This window comes from Corvus moneduloides, chromosome W (assembly GCF_009650955.1).
Source record: "Corvus moneduloides isolate bCorMon1 chromosome W, bCorMon1.pri, whole genome shotgun sequence".
Lineage (NCBI taxonomy): Eukaryota > Metazoa > Chordata > Aves > Passeriformes > Corvidae > Corvus > Corvus moneduloides.
Genome location: NC_045510.1, coordinates 909,160 through 933,325, shown reverse-complemented (window position 1 = coordinate 933,325; position 24,166 = coordinate 909,160). Strand labels below are relative to the sequence as shown.

Here is a 24,166-nt window from a genome sequence, read left to right as displayed (position 1 = left end):
TTTACACTTCCATAAAGAGCTAGCAATACAATCAGGCAGTTTAAGATAAAGACTGAGGAGGGAAATAGAAGTGCATAAAGGTGAAGTTACTTCTTCAGTATTGTGTATTATGTCAGAGAGATACAGTATCCTGTTCTTCTCTCTGAAAGATCAGACTGCTTCTTCTGTTAGAACTGGTTATTATGTATCTCAGAAAGTAAGGTTGTGCTTTTTTTCAAATATTTTTTAGAAAGAGAGGTAATTCTTGGTGAATGATCATGTATTTGATACTAAGTAATCATTACTACTTTCACAATTATAAGTGGATTTTGCTGTCAGAGTATTGTAACTTGTATGATAGCATGAAGGTTAACTTTCATGAGAGAGGATACAAAATTTCTGACAAAAAGCATGACTGTGAAGGCCCTGATTTTCTGTGTTGGTCGATGAGGCTACTTAGCTTGTTAAGAGAAAAGCGATATTCAAGTCTTTGCAGGACCAGCATAACTGTGTAGTTGAGTATTTGCTCTTGCAGATCCTTCAATATAAAAACATTTAGGCAGCAAAATAGATTTTGAAAAATCGATTCAGAAACTTATACCTCCATCTACTTACCTGTTTTTTTCTTTGTAACACATAATTTTTGTGACTTTTTTTTTAAGTTGTTGGCTAATTAAAAATAATCAGTTTCTTTTCTCTTTCATACATCTATTTTAATACTAAGTCATTTTTTTACCATTATTAGGTCATTTAAATTAGCTGCATGTTGAGAGTAAGTTTTATTCTTTCAGTCCTGATGTTTTATTTTGGAAGCGTACTTTCTTTGTAGTCATACCATCTGTTTTTATAGAATTGAACAAAGATGTCACTTTAATATTATAAGCAAACACCTAATACATTTCCTCTATTCCAAGTACCTCAGGAAAATGGGAATAAATTTTAATATGATTAATTTTGTAGCAGTGAGAGAAGCTTGTCAATATGTAACAAATTCTGCTAATTAAAATACTCAAAGTCCCAAAGTATGATTGACTGATATTTATCTTTGATCATTGTAACAGCCTAAGGAGGCACTGCCAAGCTATAGGTTCAGGATACAATAAGACATGCTAGACCCAACAGCTTTAGGGATAAACAAGCTATTGCTAAATAGAGATCAGTAGTACAATTATCTGTGTTGTTACAACACATTCAGTAATTGACTAGTACAATTATCCAGGTCAAAACAACAGCAAATCCAATCATTTACCAGTACTGGGCTAAACTTAACATCCATGAGTGAAAGGCTTACATAACCATGGTTATTGGGCAGGGTGGCAAGAAGCAGGGCATGGCTTCTTTGGATGAATGACACAGACCAGCTGATGCACTCAGGGAATTCAGAATTCCCTGACTGGGCTGACCTCTTTAATTGTTGTATTGTAGAAGCACTATATGGACATGTTAACCAATCATCACACATCCTACCTCTGTTTCAGTTCTGTCCTTAGTGTGCAGAGGGCATGCAAATACTGTGCAAGGCAATGCACCACAATCCTGAATGAGAGTGATTTAATGATTGTCTGTTCAGTATGTACTTTTTCATTTGAGTATAGAAATAGTATGTTTATGCTGTAGCTTAATGGTAGGTGGGAGGCACAGGATGCTAGGTAATAGAATGGACAATTCCCTTTGTGTGTTGAGTGTTTTTCTCTGCACTATCTACCCCATCTGCAAAGCTTACTGCCAGAGGTTGATGGCAGTCTGAAATGGTGTTACAGAAATGCCTACAAAGTTAAGGAATGAATGATACTTAATTTAGTAGTAAACTGGTGATATGTGAAATAGTTTAGTTGTTTATGTATTTGAATAAAAATCTTAAAGTTGACAAGATATATCTTAGTGTTGCATTAAGATGGCAGAAGCAGTTCCAGTATATTCCAACACAATTCATATTTTCATATGGTATTTCTTTAAGTGGTGATTATCAAGTTGAAATGAAAATCCTTTGAAATCCTTTGATAACAAAAATCCTTTCCATGGTAGATGCATTGTTACAGTCACTCTTGGTATCTGTTGAGACAACATTAGTGAGAAAAAAAGAGAGCGAGCTGGATAGAGAAGTCTTTAACAAACATGGTTTGAGTAAAAGGAAAAAATGTTTTGTCTCAATGAAGTGTGAAGTTATAGTTTCTTCAGCTGAATTTGTCAGAGGTAGCAAGTCAAGAGTTCTGCAACATTTTTTATTTCAGTAGCTAATAAAATGTTTTTCTGAAAGTGCATAGCTTTACAATAATTATTGAAGGCTATACTCCATACCAAAGAATAAATTTGTGTTGCATCGAAAACTATGGGGAAATACTATTGGCATGTTTGGACTCTACAACTTCTCTAAGCAGCCTGTGTCCAGTGCTCAGTCACCTTCACAGTAAAAAAAAGTGTTTCCTCATGTTCAGACCGAACTTCCTGTGCTTCAGATATAGCCCATTGCATCTTGTCCTGTCACTGGGCATGACTGACAATAACCACTCTGTTGTTTTTGCACTCTCCCTTCAGGTATTTGTATATGTTGATGAGATCTCCTCTGAGCTCTTGGCTAGACAGCCTTTCCTCATAGGAGAGATGCTTCAGTCCCTTCATGGCCCTTTCCTGGACTCACATCAGTATGTCTGCATCTCTCCTGTACTGGGGAACCCAAAACTGGACATGGGACTCCAGATATAGCCTCACTAGTGCTGAGTAGAGGGGAAGAATCACCTCCCCCAACCTGCTGGCAACATTCCTTCTAGTGCAGCCCAGGATACCATTTGCCTTCTTTGCAGCAAGGGCACATTGCTGGCTCATGTTCAACTTGGTGTCCACCAGGACTTCCCAGGTCCTTTTCTGCAAAGGTACTTTCCAACTGGTAAGCCCCTAGTATATGTACTAGTGCCTGGGCTTATTCTTCCTCAGGTGCAGGATTTTGCACTTCCTGTCATTGAACTGCATGAGATTCTGGTCAGACCATTTCTCCAGCCTGTCAAGGTTCCTCTGGATGGCAGCATGACCCCTTGGTGTATTAGCTGCTCCTCCTGGTTCTGCAAACTTGCTATGGATATGCTCTGCCTCATTGTCCAGATCGTTAATGAAGATGTTAAACAGGACTAGACCCCGTATAGACCCCTGGGGTACATACTGGCCTCCAACTAGACTTTGTGCTGCTGACCACCACCCTCTTGGCCTTGATGTTCAGCCAGTTTTTGGTCCACCTCACTGTTTGCTCATCCTACCCATATATCAACAGCTTCTCTATGAGGACCATATGAGGGTGTCTCGGTTTGAAAGACAGGTGTCTGCCAAGGAAGGCCGGAACCTCTCTTGGAATGGAGAATATGACCCTCCTCCCTCCAAATTATTATAACTTTGAAATTAAGGGGCTTTCAGGCAAAGATATGGGAAAAGGAATAATAGTTCTTTACTAGTATGTATAACAAGGCAAACAAACAACAACGGCAGCAACAACAAACAGAACCAGAAACCTAGTAATAGCCTTCTCTCGGCTGCACTTTCTCCTTTGGTGTAGTTACGGTCGCAGCCGGCAGGGGCGCTGGTGGCTCCCCAGCCGGGCAGGGCAGAAGCGATGATTCTCCCACGGCTGCAGGGGGCACTGTGGAGCAAGTTCGGCCATCTCTTTCACGTGGACAATGGCGGATGCAGCCAGCAGAAGGGATGAAAAAGGGGCTTCTGTTACAAACCCCCAGGGGCAGCCGATCCCGGTGCCCCCTCTGGATAGCAAAAGGAGCTGTAGCAGGAACCTTGGAAGGAGCAAGCTGGAACGCCAGGGACGAGCAAAAAAAAAAAATCCCGGAGTGGTAGACGAGATGTATCAGAAACTCCGCAGCTGTAGCTGGAACCACAGGATGTCTTGGCAGGCAGGGGCTGCGAGGCTACAGTGTAACAAAAACCCGGAGCAGTGGCAAAGAAACGGCGGGGGCTGGGCTGATGCCTTGAAGTGGCTACCTGAAAACTGAGGCTAGACAAGATTAAGAGAATAAAAGCGGGTATTTATTGAGGGCCCTTCAATAGGTACACCTTGGAAGTCAAAAGCCTCCGAGGGGCTCTACCGAAGATGGACGTCGGGTCACGGGTTTTTCACGCTTTTGTAAGTTTGGTCCATTTGCATATCAGGGTTAATTCTCCAATTACAATTTCAGGTAATGATGTAATTACCCCAAGTTTGTTCCCCCTCCCCAGAGGCTTAGTTTACATGTTTTGGGGCCTGGGACAACAAGGTATCTATGAGTCCAGGCCCAGAGAGGGTTTGTTATGTCTAACCAGAATGTGAGAACAGTAGCTAACAGGCTATGGAGTTTTAGAGCTACAAACTAAAGCAGTACAGGATCTGAAAAATATAAAAGCTAAATCCTAAGGCATCAGGGCAGTGGCAGCCCAGCTCCCGAACACAGCCGGGAGAGGCTCCCTTGGAGGGGGAAGGGGCTCGGGAATCCCGGGGTTTCCCCTGAGGCACCTGAGCAGATGGTGAAGGGTCCTTTGTTTGGTTCGGTAGGGTGTTAATAAGGTCCCAGTGCAACGGCCGCTCTTATTAGCAGAGCTCCACTCACGGTAGAAGAAAGGCAGCAGGAGACGGAACTCTGGAGTGGTGGCGAATTCTTCCCACAGCGACCGCAGTCTGTTTCCCCTCCGAAAGCCGAGAAAGCAAGAGAGAGCTAGGAGCTGCACCCAACCCCTTCCCCTAGCCCAAATCTCGGGTAATCTCTGTCCTTCCCATAGAAACTCCTCAGCTATGATAGTAAAGCCAGCTGCACTCCTCCCACTTCTCTGTGGTTACTTCTTTTGTTTCTCTTAAGTACCGATCGTTATTGTTTCTTAGCAACAAAATGGGAGAAAATCCCCTAAGAGAAAGAAAACAAAAAGGAAAAATCCTAACCTCCAACAGAGAGATAATGTCAAAAGTTTTCCGGAAGTCCACGTAGACAATATCCACTGCTCTCCGCTCATCTACCAAGCCCGGCATTTCATCATAGAAAGTTATCAGGTTGGTCAAGAAAGACTTCCCCTTTGTGAAGCCATGCTGACTACTCCTTGTAACTTTTCTTGTCCTTCACCTCTGTGGAAGTGGTTTTCAGGATCAGGTGCTCCATCACCTTCCCCAGGGATCATTATGAGGCTGACTGGCCTGTAGTTCCCTGGGTCCCCTTTCTTTAAGATACGGGTGACATTTGCTTTCTTCCACTATTTGGGCACCTCTTCCAATTGCCACGACCATTCAAATATCCTCTAGAGTGGCCTCACAATATCAGCCAGCTCCCTCGGTGCTCATGGGTGTATCTCATCAAGGCATGTGATCTTACATATGTCCAGTTTGCTGAAGTATTCCCTGACCTGATCTTCTTCCACCAAGAGTACATCTTTCTTGCTCCAGCCTTTCTTCTGGTCTCTGGGACTCAGGATTTTTGAAGGCTGGTGTTATGATCTGGTTATTAAAATTATTAGAAATGCCTCTGCCCAAATTAAGGTGCAAACAAGACCATATGCCAAAGTCAACAGTATGGGTTTTATTTAATAGTAAATATGAGAGAGAAAGAAAGATAAAAAAAGAGAGAGAAATAGAAAATAGGTGGGGGGGACAGAAAGAGAGTGACAGAGACAGAATAAAGAAAATATCACCATCCATGGATCCCAACAATGTTCCGTTGATCCTCTCCAGCTGGTCTTCTTGGTGGTGAAGGTCCCCCAAAAAGCATAGAATCCGATGGGTTAATATACATTCAAGCTAGGTAGGAAAACCCAGGCACCTTCCTGGGGGGGTTTGTCATTATCTCTTACAACAGACTCCGGATTTGTTGCATCACGTGCAGTCCTGTGGTGCAAGGCCTCATGAACGACTCTGGGGGGCACTTCGGGGAGTCTTTGATGGATTAAGGCAGCCACTCAGTTGTTTCTCACATGAATGTCCCGTGGATGTAACCTTCCCAGGGTTGGGGGTTCCATAGCCAGTTTGCGTAAGGGAGGATGGGTTCACTGCCCCTGAGCAGAGGTTACGACACACCGAAACTTTTCCCCCCACCTTGGTTGGGGGGGTAAACCTGTGCAAACCTGCTCCCAGCAAATGGGTCTGTGGGCTATGGCCTCCACCTCCCCAAAACAAGCCAGAGATGATTCTTAGCATGGCTGCTGGGTTTGGCTCTCATTCTTTTCCTTGTTTACTTGTTTACTTCTCCCCGGGCCTGAGATGATTGAAGAATGGGTTTCCCTTTATCTAATCTCAGCAGTTTGACTTTCAGTTCAAAGTTCCAGTAATGCATCTTTAGGGAGGGGTGGGCTTTGGTGGCTTCTTTATACAGTTTTGCTATAATGGGCAACATTATTTTATAACAATGTTTAAGGCATTAATCATTTCCGTCCCTGACAGCTGGTCTTGCCAGTAAAGACTGAGGTGAAGAAGGCATTCAGTACCTCAGCCTTTTTCCATGTCCTGTATCACCAGGGCCCCTGCCCCATTCAGCAGTGGGCCCATGTTTTCCCTAGTCTTCCTTTTGTCATTTGTGTACTTATAGAAGCCCTTCTTGCCTTTGGTTGAGGTGATCCTTGAATATTAATCAGCTTTCTTGGGCTCCCCTTCTCTCCAGGGCATTATCCCATGGGACTCTTCCAAGCAGATCCCTGAAGAGGCCAATACTGCTCTCCTGTAGTTCAGTATTGTCATTTTGCTTTTTGCCCCCCTGAACTCTGCCATTTCATGGTCACTGTAGCCAAGGTTGCCTTTGGCCTTCACATTCCCAATGAGCCTCTCCAGGAACGTCCTTGATTGCTTATGTCTTGATATGTTGTTCTTCCAGCAGATATTGGGGTGGTTAAACTCCCCTTGTGGATGTAAGTCTAATTCTAACTGTCTGCAGCTGTGATGTAACTTGATTTTAGTGTATGAGATTTTTCTTCCGTTTTGCAATTAAGGTAGTTAGCAGGTAACCTTTTTTCATCAGTTAACGAGTGTTTCTTACTAATGCCTGTTTTTGAATTGTAGAGGGACGATAAACACCTTAATTTTTTTTTTAAGTTGATGGGTAGTTTGCTGATTTGTCCAGATTTTATAATTTGTGTACTTGCAGAATAGAATTGTATATAAATCTGGTTTTATTTCGATCTGAATAGATGATGTCAGAAATACTATTTTAAAACAATGGTTAGGAGCAGCAGAACAAAATTGTATTTTAACCTTATGTTGGAAGTGAAACAGTAAGTAAAGTGAACATAAGTACATATATAAATGGAAGCTTCAACTTTGGAAAAACAAAAGCGGAACAACATTTGATGCAGGAAAAAAGTTAATAGAGGAATTTTATGGTGCTTTTTGTTGTTTTTTTTTTTTCTTTTAGTCAGAACTTCTAATTAACATCAAAGGTTATTTTATCTAAATAGTAAGTAGAGACTCTTAACCTGTACTTTATCAAACTTTTTTGTTGTATATTTTCTGCCACAACTTCAATGTGGGACTTATGCACTTCACCTACTAGCATACCTTATTGAGAAGCATACTATCATGCCATATTTCTTTACCTTTTGTTTTCCTTTTTCTTCTTTTTTATGCTGGAAGAACACTAATTCTACTGTTAGATCTTTTCATCATAGGACTGTGCCTGTTGTTTCAGTCATAAATTCTTAGGAATTCTGCAGTAGTTTTCCCATTTACCCCATATATTCTTTTTTCCTTTAAAAAACCAACCAAACAAAAACCCCTATTGGTATTTAGGCACAATAAGAGGGCAGAGAAAGCATCTTATGTCAACATTGTGTTTGTATTGCATAGAAGTATTCCAATTAAACAAGAATGGCACCAATAAAATTTTACGGGTTCTTGACAAGTTCCCTCTACTGTTTTAAACTCTCAGGCAGTCCTAATTATTTTTTTTTAATGTATAACGCTTGATGACTGTGGAATAGAAAAAAAAGTGTGGTTTTTGTTTTGTTGTTTTGGTTTTTTTTTTGCATAGGTCTATCATTAAATTATGTTTTGTATATTTATAAATATACTGTTTGGAGATGAGGACTGTTATTAGGTTACCTGCTTAATGAAACATTATTTGAAATAGTCTGGGATTATGTCAGTGGGAATAGCTATTGGCAATGCCTTTGTAAAAAATACAAGAAAAGCTGAGGTGGATAAACAGTATTATTTTTTATATAGACAACTTTCCTCCTAATTTCTTCTGTAGAAGCTCAAGAATTTGTTTTGTCTTTTTTTAAGTTCTTTTGAAGGTAGCTAGCAGTGTTGCTTAACTTTAAAAAGGTACACATTGCAAAATGATTAATATTTATCTTCCTATTTATTAATGTATAGAAACTAATGTCACTAAATAAACTTTTAAGCTGTGTTAACATTTGAGGAAAGGTGTAGCCAGCTTGCTAGGGCACTCAGTGTACCCATTCAGTGTTCTGATAAGTTAGTTAGAAGTCCGATCATTGTAATGATTGAGTTCTAAAGTCATCCTCATCTCTATTTTAACAACTATTTGGGACCAATTTCACATAGAATTTTTTTTTTAAATGAACAATTGGTTGTTTCATTTTGCTAACGCTGAAGTTGTAATACTTGTCCATCCTTAAGTGGGATTTGAGTTTAAATAAGTATAAAGTTTCCTTGGATTGGAATAAGTATGTTAATGTTAGGCATTTTAGCTATATGTAATTGTATTTCAAGAAGTTGAGTATGTAACTATATCAAAATATTTAAAATCTTATTTGCTGTTAAGGAATCCTGTCATTGGTTCAACAGAGGTGGGTATGTGATTTTTTTCTTGTTAATACCTACTTATAGATATTTGGAAAAGGGTTTTTTTTAATGAATTTTCCCATGCAGAGTACATTGCTCTATATTTCTGGGATAGTTTCCAGAAACTGAAAATAATGGTATGCTTAGATTTAGCTAACATTAGATAATCAGATTGTGAAGCTATGGTGATTCTGTGTAGTTTGTATAAGCAGTTTTTCTAAAATAATTTAAAAATTAGTCATAGAATCACAGAGTTGGAAGGGGTGCACAAGGATCATTGAAGTCCAACTCCTGGCCCTGCACAGGACAGCCCCAAGAATCACCATGTGCCCAAGAACATTGTCCAAATGCTTCTTAAACTTTGTCAGGCTTGGTGCTGTGACTGCTTCCCTGGGGAGCCTGTTCCAGTGCCCAACCACCCTCTGGGGGAAGAACCTTTTCCTAATATCCAACTTAACCTCCCCTAACACAGCTCCAGCCATTCCATCAGGTCCTGTCACTGGTCACGAGAGTGAAGAGATTGGCACCTGCCCCTTCACTTCCCCTCATGAGAATGTTGAGGACTGCAATGAGGTTTTGCCTCAGTCTCCTCTCCTCCAGGCTGAACAAACCAAGTGACCTCAGCTGCTCCTCATATGGCTTCCCCTCTAGGCCCTTCACCATGTTTGTAGCCCTCCTTTGAGTGCTCTCTAATAACTTTATATCCTTCTTATATTGTGGTGCCGAAAACTGCACAAAGGACTCAAGATGAGTCTGCACCAGTGCAGAGCAGAGCAGGACAATTACCTCTCTCGACCACATGGCAATGCCGTGCCTGATGCACCCAGGACATGGTTGGTCCTCCTGGCTTCCAGGGCACTGGTGATTCATGTTCAACTTGCCATCAACCAGGTCCCTTTTTGTGGTGCTGTTCTCCAGCCTCTCATTCCCTAGTCTCACTTCAGTGCCTCGTAAAATCATGAAAATATTATTCTGGGAGGTATTGAAAAACACATGGAGGACAATGCAGTCATCGGTCATAGCCAGCACGGCTTCATGTGGGGAAAGTGCTGCTTGTCAAACTTGATTTACTTCTATGACAGAGTAACCCACCTAGCTGATCAAGGGAAACCAGTTGATGTCATCTTTTTGGACTTCAGCAAAGCTTTTGATACTATCTCTCACAGTATTCTTCTGGACAAAATGTCCAGCACACAGCTGGATCATCATGTTACGTGATGGGTGAGCAACAGGCTCGCAGGTTGGGCACAAAGGATTATAGTGAATGGGGTTACATAAGACTGGTGTCTGGTCACTAGTGGGGTTCCACAGGGCTCCATCCTCAGCCCAGTTCTTTTCAACACCTTCATTAACAACCTAAATGCAGGACTCAAAGGAATACTAAGTAAGTTTGCTGATGACACTAAATTGAGAGGCACTATTGACTATCTTGAGGGCAGAGAAGCCTTGCAGAGAGTCCTTGACAAATTAAAGGGCTGGGCAATCACTAATTGTATGAAATTTAACAAGGCCAAGTGCCAGATTCTGCACCTGGGACAGGGAAACACTGGTTGTGCGTATAGACTGGGGAACAAGAGGCTGGAGAACAGCACTGCAGAAAGGGACCTGAGGGTCCTGGTCCATGGCAAGTTGAACATGAGTCAGCAGTGCCCTGGAAGCCAGGAGGGCCAACCGTGCATTGCTGTGTGGTCGAGAGAGGTGATTGTCCTGCTCTGCTCTGCACTGGTGCAGACTCATCTTGAGTCCTTTGTGCAGTTTTCGGCACCACAATATAAGAAGGATATAAAGTCATTAGAGAGCACCCAAAGGAGGGCTACAAACATGGTGAAGGGACTAGAGGGGAAGCCATATGAGGAGCAGCTGAGGTCACTCGGTTTGTTCAGCCTGGAGGAGAGGAGACTGAGGCGAAACCTCATTGCAGTCCTCAACATTCTCATGAGGGGGAAGTGAAGGGGCAGGTGCCAATCTCTTCACTCTCGTGACCAGTGACAGGACCTGATGGAATGGCTGGAGCTGTGTTAGGGGAGGTTAAGTTGGATATTAGGAAAAGGTTCTTCCCCCAGAGGGTGGTTGGGCACTGGAACAGGTTCCCCAGGGAAGCAGTCACAGCACCAAGCCTGACAGAGTTTAAGAAGCATTTGGACAATGTTCTTGGGCACATGGTGATTCTTGGGGCTGTCCTGTGCAGGGCCAGGAGTTGGACTTCAATGATCCTTGTGCACCCCTTCCAACTCAGCATAGTCTATGAGTCTATGAACTGTTGTCACTTGTCATGGTTTGAAGGACAGGTGTCTGCCAAGGAAGGCAGGAACCTCCCTCGGAATGGGAAATGTGACCCCCTTTCCTCCAAATTATTATAACTTTGAAATTATGGGGCTTTCAGGAAAATATTTGGGAAAAGGCATAACAGTTCTTTACATGTGTGTGTATATATATATATATATATATAATATATATATAACAAGACAAACAAGCAGCAACAGCAAACAAAACCAGAAACCCAATAACAGCCTTCTCTCGGCTGTCAAGCACATTCCCTTTTGGTGTAGTTATGATCACAGCTGGCAGGAGCGCTGTTGGATCCCGTCTGGGCAGGGCAGGTGCGATGATACTCCCGCGGCTGCAGGGGGCGCTGTGGCGCGAGCTCAGCTGCCTCTCCACGTGGGTAATGGCGACTCAGCTGGCAGGAGAGAGAGAGAAGGGGCTTTCCTTTGCAAACTAACGGGGGCAGCCGGTCTCAGTGCCACTCAGGAAGCTGAATGGACTGCAGCAGGAAAACTTCGGAGCAGCAGTCTGGAACAGCAGAGGCGGGCACACCCGGGGTGGCAAACAAAGTGTAGCAAAGACTCTGGAGCCATGCCGGAAGCCGCGGGGTGTCCGGGCAGGCACGGGGTGACAGGTTAAAGTGTAGCAAAAAGTCCTGAAGCAGTGGCAGAAAACAGTGGGGCTGGGCGGCAGCAGATGGGCTGCCGCAGGCAGCTGCCGCAAGCAGCTGGGAGACACTCCCTTCAGAGGGGGTTTGGGTTCCGGGTTTTCCCCTGAGGCACCCGAGTAGATGGTGAAGGTCCTTCTCAATGAGTTCGGGTATTGAAAAGGTCCCAGTTCAACGGCCGCTCTTACGAGCAAAGGCTCACCCACATCAGGAGAAGCAGTAAAGGGTTGAACTTCCCAGTGGCAGCGAATTCTCCCCCGCAATTACACCAGCCCGACTGTTCCCCTCCGGTCCCGAGAGCGAGGGACGAGCCCAGCCCCTCACCCCCCAGCCAAAATCTCGTGGTATCTCTGCGCTTTCCAAGAGAAAGCCCCCCCAGCTAAGAGACTGCAGCCAGCTGCACCCCCTCCCCCATCTTGGCCGCATCCTTTGTCTCTCATCGTTCTAGTCTGTTGGGCAACAAATGCGAGAAAAATTCCATAAGAGAAAGAAAAAAAACTCGAAGGAACAAATCCTAACCTCCAACATAATTTAAAACTTTAGAACTTACTGTTGAAAATAGAAAAGTCTTCCTTAGGTAGGACTAGGCAAGAAATTAAGAGGTGACTGGAAATTATAGGGATCTTGTCCTTGGCAATGATGAAAGTTTAAAATCTTAGTAATAGTGAGTTACTGTTTGAAATGAATACATTTGATAATAGTCATGGCCAGAGGGACAGCTTTCTTTTTATAAATAGCTAGGTAAGACACCATTTTGCATTTCTTTGGGGGAAAACCATATTTGGTGTGAAGTTGAGAGATGTTAAGCATTGCTTCTAACTGAATGCATTAAGCAATTGGCAGTTGGAACAGTATCAAATTTAAGTTATTGATCTTGACTTATAAAATTCTAAATGGTATAGAGCCATCTAAGGGTGTCCTGGTTCTGACTGGGCTTGAGTTAGCTTTCTTCATAGTAGCCCCTGTGGCATTTTGCTTTGGATTTGTGGCTAAAACAGTGTTGATAACACACTGATACCTTGACTGTTGCTGAAAAGTGTGTTCAGTGTTAAAACTTTCTCAATTTCTCACTGTTCACCCTGCCCTCCAGCAAGTAGGTTAGAGGTGGGCAAGAAGTTGAGAGGAGAGACAGCCAGGAAAGCTAACTTAAATTGGCCAAAGGGATTCCATACCATATCAGGTATCATTCTCAACAATAAAAAAAGAGGGTGTGTGTGTCTTCCAAGGTAGCCGTTGCTCAGAGACTGTCTGGACGTTGGTCTGCTTGTGGGAGGTAGTGAGTGATTGACTTTACTACCATCCCTGCCCAGCTCCCTGGGGTCCCGCATGCACCCACAGAGGCACGGGTGGGTTCAGTATTATAGTCGGTAGCAAAGAGTCGAGAAGGGCATTTGCGTGCGTTCCGGCAGGAGCATTTATTGCTGCTACACTGTCGAAGGTAGTAGAGGTAAATACGAACATGATCCCGAGGTTCACAGTTTTGTCCGGGGGCGGGGAAAAGGCAGGACTAGGGAACGGGGACCAATGGGGAACTCTGGGGGAGTGACGAGGGGTAGAGGCTGACAACCAACCGGGGAATCCAAACTGGGATAGATTAACATAACAGAACAAGCATCCCTCCCGGGAGAAGCCCTTCCGGCCACCCTAACATGAAGTGGTTCTTGTGGTACTAGGGACTTGTCTTACTGAGAACTCTCTGTCCCTTGTAATGTATGTTCACCGGCCACCACAGACTTTGCACTGCGTTGAGGTTTTTTTTCCTCTTTCCACCAGCCCCTTCTTATTTTTCCTTCACTTATTAAACTTTTTTTCAACACATGAATTTTCTTGCTTTTGTTCTTCCTGTTCTCTACCCTGTTCTGTTGAGAGTTGGGGGAGTGAGCAAGCAGCTGTATGTGTGGTTAGATGCTGTCTGGGGTCAACCCACCACAGACATGATCTTTCTAACCTTGCCTCAAGTGCAATACAGTGTATAGACAAAACAATTCTTTCACTGGTTTAACTTGTTTTACTCAGGATGAGGAGATGCAAAGGAGAGTGCTATACTAACAAGACTGCAGCTTTGCCAATGAAAACAGTTGGCACTTGTACTACTTCTGTTATATGTAATCTGTATAATTTATTTATTTGACTTTCATTCTGATGGAAGTGAAAGTTGGCTTTGAGAATTTCTATTTTATAGAAAAAATGTTTTTTGCAAGATTTTTATTACCAGATAAGCTGTTTTGTTGGGTATTTTTACTCTAAACTGCAATTTTTTCATTTTTTTTCTTATGTATGTTAAGCCAGAAGATTACTTTCATATCACTTCTAAAATGCTTTTCTTGCAGCTCTTGCAAGACATGCAAATTGGTAGAATCAATAGGTGAATGGTTTGAAATAGTTGATAATTTAAATAGTATAAAACATTAGCTGTATAAAAGATTTCCTTTTTAAAAGGTTTTGAGAGCAACGCTTGGCTTTGTTTTGATTGCTTCCTCCACTGCTGCTTCCCCCTATTTGATTGTTTGGGGTAGAAAGAGGTCAAAATTGAGGAAAGGGTAAGGAATGTTTTAATGAGTTTAGCCTTTGACTTAAACTAAAGTGTTCTTTTGTCACATTATGAAGTCTGTGAGTTGCTGTGCATTTGTATTTGCTTTTAATAGGCTAGTGTTGTGTTTGGGTATTAATGCAGTAAATATTACCGTATCCCGCAGCCGTAGGGAGGAGGAGAGAATCTAGCAGGCAGGAATTGTGCAGCAAGATTGATCTATTTAATTATTTTACAAACTCCTTTATAGACTTTTTTCTTCATAGTCTAATTGGACAAAGGATCAGCCACCCCTTGGGGGTGATTGGCTAAAATCCTAAAACATCCATTATCAAAATATTTTCCTACTGTACTATAAACAAAGCTCAGCAAGGTCGCAGGTGTTCATGGTTTATAAACTCTGTGAATATCTTCTGTGAGAGAGAAAAGTATCCCACGGTTTAGAAGAAGCAGGAAAATTCCTTGCTAACAGCATTTTTTTATCCACATTTGGGGAAGACATTTTGGCTGAAATATACTCTGGTGTAAATGCTGTAATTTTTTTTAAGTGCAGATTTTGATACTGTGATCTGTGTTTGTTGTTTGAGAAACAGGTTGTATTGTAGCCTGAATGGAAGCCTGAGTAAGCTTAAAATACAGCAGATCAGTTACCTCTGGTTCTACTTGTTTTCTGAAAATGAACAAATTGGGGAATAAAAAAAGATGGTTATAGAGAGCCTTTGTCCCCTTTGGATGGTTCAGAGTGCTTTTCTCCAGTGTGAGTTATTTGGGAAAACGGGTTATCTGAACCTGTGAAGCTTTCCAAATTCTGTGTGTTGGAAATAAGTAATTTGAAAGAGGTTGCACATGTAAACATCTGATAATTTTATTTGAAATAAAGGTTTGGGATTTTATCAGTTTCAACTGAGATCTTTCATTAGTTTCATAGCTCTGTTCTGTGAGAATAAACAGAAGCCTTAACTTTTAAGGACACCCATTGTTACATGTTTTTTAGGTGGTATCATGGAAAACTCGACAGAGCAATTGCAGAAGAACGTCTTTGGCAAGCAGGAAAACCTGGAAGTTACCTCATTCGAGAGAGTGATCGGAGACCAGGTTCATTTGTGCTTTCATTCCTTAGTAAAACAAGTGTCAATCATTTTAGGTGAGAAGTAAATGTTTTCTTTTAAAACACTGTAACCTATTTATTTGTGGGTTTAGAACTTAGTACGGTATAGAAAACAATTGTATTATAAATTGAATATTTTTTACTTTTCTTTTTATCCATGTATGGTATAGCTCTTTGCTAGAGTTTAATTGTTTTAAACCATGCTACAAAAATTCCTTTACAGGCTGAAGAATGAAAATGTGAGGAAACCAGCATTATCAGGATAGAGAAGCTTGTCTAAAGTTGTTGTGACTAAATTTACAGTAACATGCAGGCTTCTTAGTAGTAATCAGATTGTTTTAAGTCTATTCCTCAGATATTGCAGCTTACAGAACATATTTGAATGTCAAAGTCATAGCAAATCTGGGTGTTTATAAGATAGCTATAACAAGGAGAAACAAAGAGGTTGTGTTTAATAATATGAGGATTTGCTGGAATCAGCTTTCAGTCTATGTTAGAATTAGTTGTTCTAAATACAAGTGTCAATTTATCTGAAATTGTAACTGTGGTTATTTTACCATTAGCAAGTTATAGACATTAATTTAGTCTCATTTAGTGTAAATGAGATGCTCTGGGAAGCACTTGAATGTTAGCATGTAGTGTGCTGCAGTGTAATGTTCATCTTCACAAAATAGGATATCAAGTGCATTTTCAGCACTAGAAAAAACCTTTGTCAGCTATCTAGATAACAAGAAATAGAAACCGAATTTTCTTGCAAAGCAAACAAATAGCACGTGCATGTTTGCATCATGCCTGAGCTAACGATTCATGCTTCTCAGCTATACTGATTCTTGTTAGGGAACTGATTACTATGTAGCAGTAGTAGAAAATGAAGTTATGTTAATGCTTGTTTTTTAAGTTTTCAAGAGTCTCATTTTTAATAACTTCTGCTTATTGTAGCCAATATCAGGTGTTGAATGTTAGTTTGTGTCCGCCATAAAATTTTCTGGCATCTCAGAAAATGGAAAACCATTAAATGCTACTTTCTAAGAAAGGAATCCTTATAATATTTTCAAATCTTAAAGAATCTTTTCTTCCTGGATCCATTAAATATATGAAGAGATAACTATTTGAAGGAAATTAATTTGTCTGCTGATACTGGTCTTCATAGAGCAGACCTGCTTTTGATTTCAGTTGTTGACTGCAGAGTGTATATGTTTTTGTTATTAGAAGGGCAGATGCCACATTCAAACATTTTTCCAGCCTCAAGATTAGCAGTCTTGAAGTTAATTCAGCCAAATATAGGGATGTGCCCACTGGGTCCCACAGACTGGAAGTATCACTTCCACCAAAGCTTGTTCTCTGCCAAAAATGGGTGAAATTTTCATTGCTTGGAAATCTCACTGATATTTGTTTCCTAAAAGTGATATTTCTTGGATTAAACTTTCCTTATATATTTGTTTGACTAAAATACCAGTATTGTAGGTGAAAGTTCTCCAAATCACCCTCCTCCAAGTTGGATATGGGCATATGTTCATGCAGCATATGATTGACAGATAGTGTATGAGTCCATCAAAACTAAATTCTTTTTGGCTGAAGTAATATATTTTTTTGGTGAGTTGCTGAGTGATATAAAATATTGGGGAGGAAAATCTTTATATTTTCATCCTACCCTTCAGAATTTTCTGTGATTGAATGGAGGTTAGCAAATGTGATGTCTATCTACAAGAATGTCCAGAAAGGATTTGGGGAACTACAGGCCTGTCAGCCTGACCTTGGTGCCAGGGAAGATTATGGAGCAGATCATCTTGAGTGCCATCACATGGCACATACAGAGAAAACAGGTGATCAGGCCTAGCCAGGATGGGTTTATAAAAGGCAGGTCCTGCTTGGATAAACTGATCTCCTTGTATGACAAGGGATGACCTGCTTAGTGAGGGAAAGGCTGTGCATGTTGTCTACCTAGACTTCAAGTCCAGTAAAGCCTTTGGGAGAGTTTTCCACAGCATTCTCCTGGAGAAACTGGCTGCTCATGTCTTGGACAGGTGCACTGTTCGCTGGGTAAAAAGCTGGCTGGATGGCTGGGTGCAGAGAGAGGTGGTGAATGGAGTTAAATCCAGTTGGTGGCTGGTCACCAGTGGTGTTCCCCAGGGCTCAGTACTGGAGCCAATCCTGTTTAATATCTTTATCGATGATCTGGAAGAGCAGATCAAGTGCACCCTCAGTAAGTTCACAGATGACACCAAGTTGGGTGGGAGTGTTGATGGGCTGGAAGGCTCTGCAGAGGGATCTGGACAGGCTGGATCAATGGGCTGAGGCCAGTTGTAGGAAGTTCAACAAGGCCAAGTGCTGGATCCTGCGCTTGGTTATGACAATCCCATGCAATGCTACAGGCTGGGGGAAGAGGGGCTGGAAAGTTGCCCAGTGGAAAAGGACCTGGAGGTGCTGGTCAACAGCTGGCTGAACATGAGCCAGTGTGTGCTCAGGTGGGCAAGAAGGCCAATGACATCCTGGCCTGTATCAGGAATAGTGTGGCCAGCAGGACTAGGGAAGTGATTGTCCCTTTTTACTAAGCACTGGTGAGGTTGCACCTCAAGTACTGTGTCCAGTTCAGGGCCCCTCACTACAAGAAAGACATTGAGGTGTTGGAATGTGTCCAAAGAAGGGCAATGAAGCTGGGGAAGGGTCTGGAACACAAGTATTATGGGGAGCAGCTGAGGGAGCTGGGGTTGTTTAGCCTGGAGCAAAAGAGGCTCAGGGAAGACCTTATTGCTCTCTAGGACTACCTGAAAGGAGGTTGTAGCCAGGTGGGTGTTCGTCTGTTTTTCCCAAGTAGCAAGTAATAGGATGAGGGGAAGAGACCTCAAGTTGCACCAGGGGAGGTTTAGATTGGATATAAGGAAATATTTCTTCACCGAAAGGGAAGCATTGGAACAGGCTGCTTAGGGAAGTGGTGGAGTCACCATCCCTGGAGTTATTTAAAAGATGTGTAGATGTTGTGCTTAGGGGCGTGGTTTAGTGGTGGATTTGGCAGTGCTGGGTTAATGTTTAAGTACCATTATCTTAAAAAACCCCATGATATTAAAGGGTTTTTTCCAACCTGATTCTATGATCCTAAAAATTATTGTTTTGACATCGCAACAAAGAGTTCTGGTGGAAAGTATGACATTTTTCCCATTTACGACATAATTTTTTGGAAACTGTTTTTAGCATTCTGCAAGCTTCATAAAACTGATAATTTCACAATTTTTACCAAAAAATGATAGTTTTTAAGTAGACTAAATGTCTTGTTCATTTTTTTTCTTATGTGTAACTAAAGGAATAGTTCAATCCCTCTGTCAGTATTTTCTCCCTTCTCAAAGTTGCTTTTCCAGGTAGCTCTTAACATTTTTAAAGAGTGAGTTTGTAATATTGCATTTTGAACATAGACAGCCTGCTTTAACAACTCAATGTCATCCTCATTTCCCTTAAAAAAAAAGAATCCCAAACTCAAACTGTCCCAGCAGTTTGTAGCAAAAGTTCTTCTGTCAAACTTCCTTTTCTTTATTGACAGGATTATTGCCATGTGTGGAGATTATTACATTGGTGGACGTCGCTTTGCTTCACTCTCAGACCTAATTGGTTATTACAGTCATGTGTCTTGTTTGCTGAAGGGGGAAAAACTATTCTTTCCAGTAGCACCTCCAGAGGCAAGTAGTAAAATTTTAAAATGTCATTTACTTAAATATTTATATCATTAATCTTGCATTCGATATTCATAGTTTTCTATGAAAAAAGCATTGTAGATGCCTTCCCCTAGTTCTAGACCTATCTCAGCATATGGTGAAGTATAATGAATATATAAACTAGGTTTTACTGATAGAAACTAATGATAAAAAATTGGTTTTTAATAAAAATCTGTAATGAGAAAGCTAGATGTCAGGTATTGCAGTTATCTCCGAATGGAGTAATAACATTGTACGTAAACTGAGATAAGAAAATGTGTGGGTTTTGGCTATTAAAGAGCACCATAATAATGTAGGGTTTTACACAGACTTAATAAAGTATATCAAAATAATATTACTGTTTTGTAGCAAAGATTTTGAAATACACATCCTTGAAATAACCAAAGCTCCTGAAAGCTGTTTCTTTCAAGTGACTCAGTAATTATCAGTATGAGTAATGCCCCCCCCCCGAATAAAGTTGTTTCTGAATATTAAATTTTCACAAATTTCCATTAAGAGGAAGTAAGTTGTAAAGTGCTCTTTCATGGGAATTACATTGTTGGTAATTTGATTTTTGGAGATAACATGACTGATAATGTTACAGGGCTAGAAGCAAAATGAAGGCTTTTGTAGATAACTTTAGGAATTGAGCATTTCCAGCTCTTACTATTTTTGACCCTTTAAAAACTTAAAACTAGCAAAGGGATACAAATTACTATTACCAGTCTTTTGCCTCAGAATAGCATAATGTTGGGGAGAGGAAGTTACACTAGAATGAAAGGGAAAATTAATATCTTTGAACTCTTCTCTAAAATTGTAGCCTGTGGAGGATAGAAGGAGAGTTCGAGCAATTCTACCTTACACCAAAGTGCCAGAAACTGATGAAATAAGGTATGTTTTAATAATAGGTAGAAGCACATGTGAAATTCTTGGAGTATTTATAAAACCTAATGACTTAGGTATATGTTCACTATGCAAATACTTTCCAATTGCATCTTATACTTAGCGCTCTGGGAGGTTAAAGGTATGATGCCTGCCTTTTTTTTTTTTTCTTCCACTATATATGTTATGTGGAAAGGATGCAAAACCAACAGTCCTATATCTAATGGAAGAACATATACTAGTTGCTTGGAATTAATACTGCTTTCCTGAGATATCAGTTTTCTTCCAGATGAAAAAAGAAAATCCAGATTTGAAAGATGTTTGTAGTAATTTCTGATGAGACTGTCTTGGTTTCACAAGTTGATAGAACATGCTGGTGTAATTGGGAATAAGGTTCTTGATAGGACTATTCACCTAAGATTATAGAGAAAAATATATGACAGCTTTATATCCTCATTGGGGTGAAAATTTATCCAGTCCATTCTGATCTCTATAAAAAACGTTTTGAGGATATTCATCTTTGAGAAGACCTTCTTCTAAGCATGCAACAAGGTAGTAAGACAGGAGGGAACTCCCTAATTGTATATTGAAAGTAGGGCTTCTTTTTATTCTTATGCATACCAACTTAAGAGGAAAAAGTATTTCATTATTCTGCTATGGTAACAAGAATTACAGGAAATTGTAAAGGTCTATGTGTCTGGCTAGGTTTCTGAGATCTGCATGGTAAAATAGTCTGTTCATAGCAAAACTGGCACAAAGTACACTGTTTTAGGTCAAATTAATGTATTATACTCTTGTAATGTACTCTTGAAGATGTTATGTATTTCAGGGAATCTTGACTTAGTTTTAATGTCATAATTAGTGTTTAGAAAGCTTGAAGTATTTCAAACAATAACGTGTGAACTTCTTTGTAATAGAACTGATATAGGATGGCCTTGCTGTCTATTATACATTGTTAAGATTTAGGTTCATTAGTAGCTGAATTCATTCTAAGTATTTTCACTAGACTTTTTTTATTCTTGTTTTTTACTTTGTGCTCAAGTTAATGCATTTTTTTGTTACTCTCTGTCGCAGATGAATTATTAAGAGAAGTCATCATTGTGGGGTTAACTAAAAGGGTTTTATTAATGATTAAACAATTATTAAATGGTAATTAATATTGTTCACTCAGAGTGGATGTATCCATCACACCCTCTCAAGAGATGTTCAGTAGAAAATTTCTATCTAACTTTGGTAGTTGATGAACTTCAGTACTGTGTAGCTATTGCCTGTATCCTTGATACATCATTTGACTTGATTGAGAAGTCCTCCTGTGCTCCAGTGAAAGGTTTTCATATGACCTGATGTTGTGGTTTAACCCTGGCCAGCAACTAAGCACCAACAGACACTGGGGCAGTAATTTTCCTGGATGGATGCCTTTTCGCTGCAGTTTGTTCTTGCACTTCTTGTACTTGAGCTTCTAGTCTCCAGGTAGGTTCACCATCCCACTTCCTTATGCCTGCCCGCTGGTCATGGCAGATAGAACCACAGGGTGGCATGTGGTGTGTGTCACTGGTAAACCTCTCCCCGAACACAAAATGGTTGACTCTTAATAGCCAAGATGTTGGTCACTATGGGTGAGGAAAACTTATCCTTCTTTAATTGCTGGGACAATTGTTGGAACAGTTTCTCCACAGCCAAGACGCAGGGAGGAAGTGAGATTCTCTGAATTCTCAAGTTGGCTGGCCAATCCAACCACAGTTGTTGCTTTTGTGTCTCTCCAGCTCATTACCATCAGGTTGTTGGTGTACAATGTTGGTGCACTTCATACAAACTTTCACCACATGGGCCATGTGCATGGGATTTCACACGGCTCGTTGGATACCTGGTTGTCATATACCTCTACCACAGTTAATTCCCTCAGATACTGGATAACTCCCCCAGTGGTGGTCACCTTGCTTTGGGAATTTGCAGGTCCTTCCTTGAAGGGATATCTGTCCTTCACACTCGATGGAAGCTGCCTCCAAAGACTGAAGATTCCTGCCCTTTTTACAATCCCTTTGTCAGTGACCTTATTCCTAACAAGGGATCCCAGCTGCTAGGTTTCCTTACCCTCTAATTCCTGCTGTTTGGCTCCAATATCCCAGCATCAGAATAACTAGCTGACAATTTGTTCACCTGGTTGATGGCTTCACATACCTCGCTGCTTGCTTAGGGATGGGGATATTATGGTATACCGCAGTGGTAGGGAGGAGAAGAGAGATCCAACAGGCAGGAATTGTGCAGCAAGATTGATTTATTTAATTGTTTTGCAAACTCTTTTATAGACTTTTTTCTTCACAGTCTAATTGGACAAAGGATCAGCCACCCCTTGGGGTGATTGGCTAAAATCCTAAAACATCCATTGTCAAAATATTTTTCTACTGTACCATAAACAAAGCTCTGCAAGGTCGCAGGTGTTCATAGTTTATAGAACTCTGCTACTATCTTCTGTGAGAGAGAAAAGTATCTCACAGCACTGGAAAGAAGCAAGCGAAATTCTTGCTAGCTGTATTTTTGTATCCACATAGGGATTGTATGGTTTCTGTCTCATTTATGATTTCATTCTTTCCCCTCCTGTTCTTGGGACTGCTCTGCTGCTCCCTCTTAGGAGACGCTTCTTCATCCCTTACCGAATGAGTTGACTTCCGCTCTCATTGTTTCTTTTTAATTATAGAGGTGACTGATATAGTTGAAGGCTGGGTCTCTGATTTAGCCACAGTGTCTATTGGTATGTTTTCAGATCCAGAAGACCCTCTCCTTGAGGGTGCTGAACAGTTCTAAGCAGTGTTGGTTGGTGCAGGCCAGGCCCCAATAAGAGTGTGATAAGTTGTGCATCTTTGGAATATCTTTTTCCAAACATTCTATCACTTCACCAGGATCTGGGAGTGAAATCCCAGACCACTGGAGGTGACAACCTTTCTAGATACCTGCCCATATTTTCCTACATGCCTTGTGTCCTGGGTAACCCAAAATGTTATTGTTTTCCATATCTATCTGTGCCCAAAAATTGTTACTGTCTCTTTAAGGCCTGGCGGCACAGCCAGAAAGAGAATCTAGAGGCCAGGGGGTGTCATGGGTTAGCCGGCATAGTCCTGGAAGTGATTTTCTTGCAAAGAGGTGCTTACAGCTTCCTCTGTGACCTGACAGAACCTATTGGCTGGCTAGTTTGAATATGGACAATTTTTTAAGCCACTTAGAATTTTGGCTGCCTCTGTGATTCACACTTAAGAATAGACAAACCCTGGGCAGAGCTCTGTCTCGTTTCCGGCACTGGGACAGGTAGCTGCGGTGCCCCGTATGGGGGCCCGGTAGGCCCAGCCCAGGCCCTACTCGGGCCAGGCCGGGCCGGGGCATAGCCATCCTGTAGCCGTGCAGCCATGTTCCACCCGCGGCCCCCCCACAGCCCTGCTATGTGCAGATGGAGTGGCCCGGCTCCCCCTCTCCAGTGCGGCCAAGAGTCAGCTGAAGCTGCCCTGCTGTCCGGTAAAGATCATGTGACCAACAGCGATAAGCGACATTCCAGCTGCAAGGCCTAGGTGAGATTAACCCTTTTAGTGCTGTGAAGAGCTGAAAACCTGAGGGAGAAGAAAGAGGAGATGCTTAAAGCTGAAATTCTGTTGTAAAGCTATGATGTATCAGAGTACCCATTGTAATTTCATGAAGGCATGGGGGGGTGGAGCATTCAACTTGTACTTGTGAGCAAAAGCACCTGCGCTGAGATAGGCAGATGCTGACGCAGCTGTAATTTGATGAGAAATTTGAACAGGGAGAGATGGAAGCGATGAGGACTTTTGCTCCAAATGGAAAAGGAGAAAACCTCAGTTCCTAGAGATGCTCCCAGAGATAGTCCTAGAGATGAAGATGAGGAGGACCCTTTGCTCCCAGGGAAGGAGAAGGGCCTCTGTTCTTAGAGATGAAATGTTCCCAGAGATGGGTGAAGAGAACTTTTGTTTCTGAACGGCTCAACCTTAAAATTGTACCCCAAGAAACTTCAAGAGTGGACCCTCGAAAGCAGTTGTGGGAAAAGCTGCAAGTCATGGGAGGGGGACTCTCACATGATGCGAGCAGAAAACCAATCCGGGCAGCTGTCTCGTTGTGATAATTTCTCCATAGCATGGGCAAGAGAGACTCCTCTTCCTAAATGAACTGAACAAGGCTATTATGGAAGTGGTAAACAGACTGAACATCTCAAGGGTTGTCTTTTTACGTTGTCAGTGGGAGAAGTGAGGAAGGGGGGGGAAGGAGAAGAGTTCTGAAGGTGTGGCATGATTTTATTTTTTTT

At 41.6% G+C, this 24,166-nt stretch overlaps 1 protein-coding gene across 1 annotated transcript in view; it reads left to right on the top strand.

The window, feature by feature from the left end:
* Positions 1 to 24,166, top strand: part of LOC116437453 (ras GTPase-activating protein 1-like) — a 124,030-nt gene that overhangs the window by 1,742 nt on the left and 98,122 nt on the right. Inside the window, exons 2-4 of the mRNA XM_032095098.1 lie at positions 15,185 to 15,334; positions 18,831 to 18,966; positions 19,802 to 19,872. Coding sequence (XP_031950989.1) covers positions 15,185 to 15,334; positions 18,831 to 18,966; positions 19,802 to 19,872 — 357 coding nt within the window. The remainder of the gene's footprint in view (positions 1 to 15,184; positions 15,335 to 18,830; positions 18,967 to 19,801; positions 19,873 to 24,166) is intronic.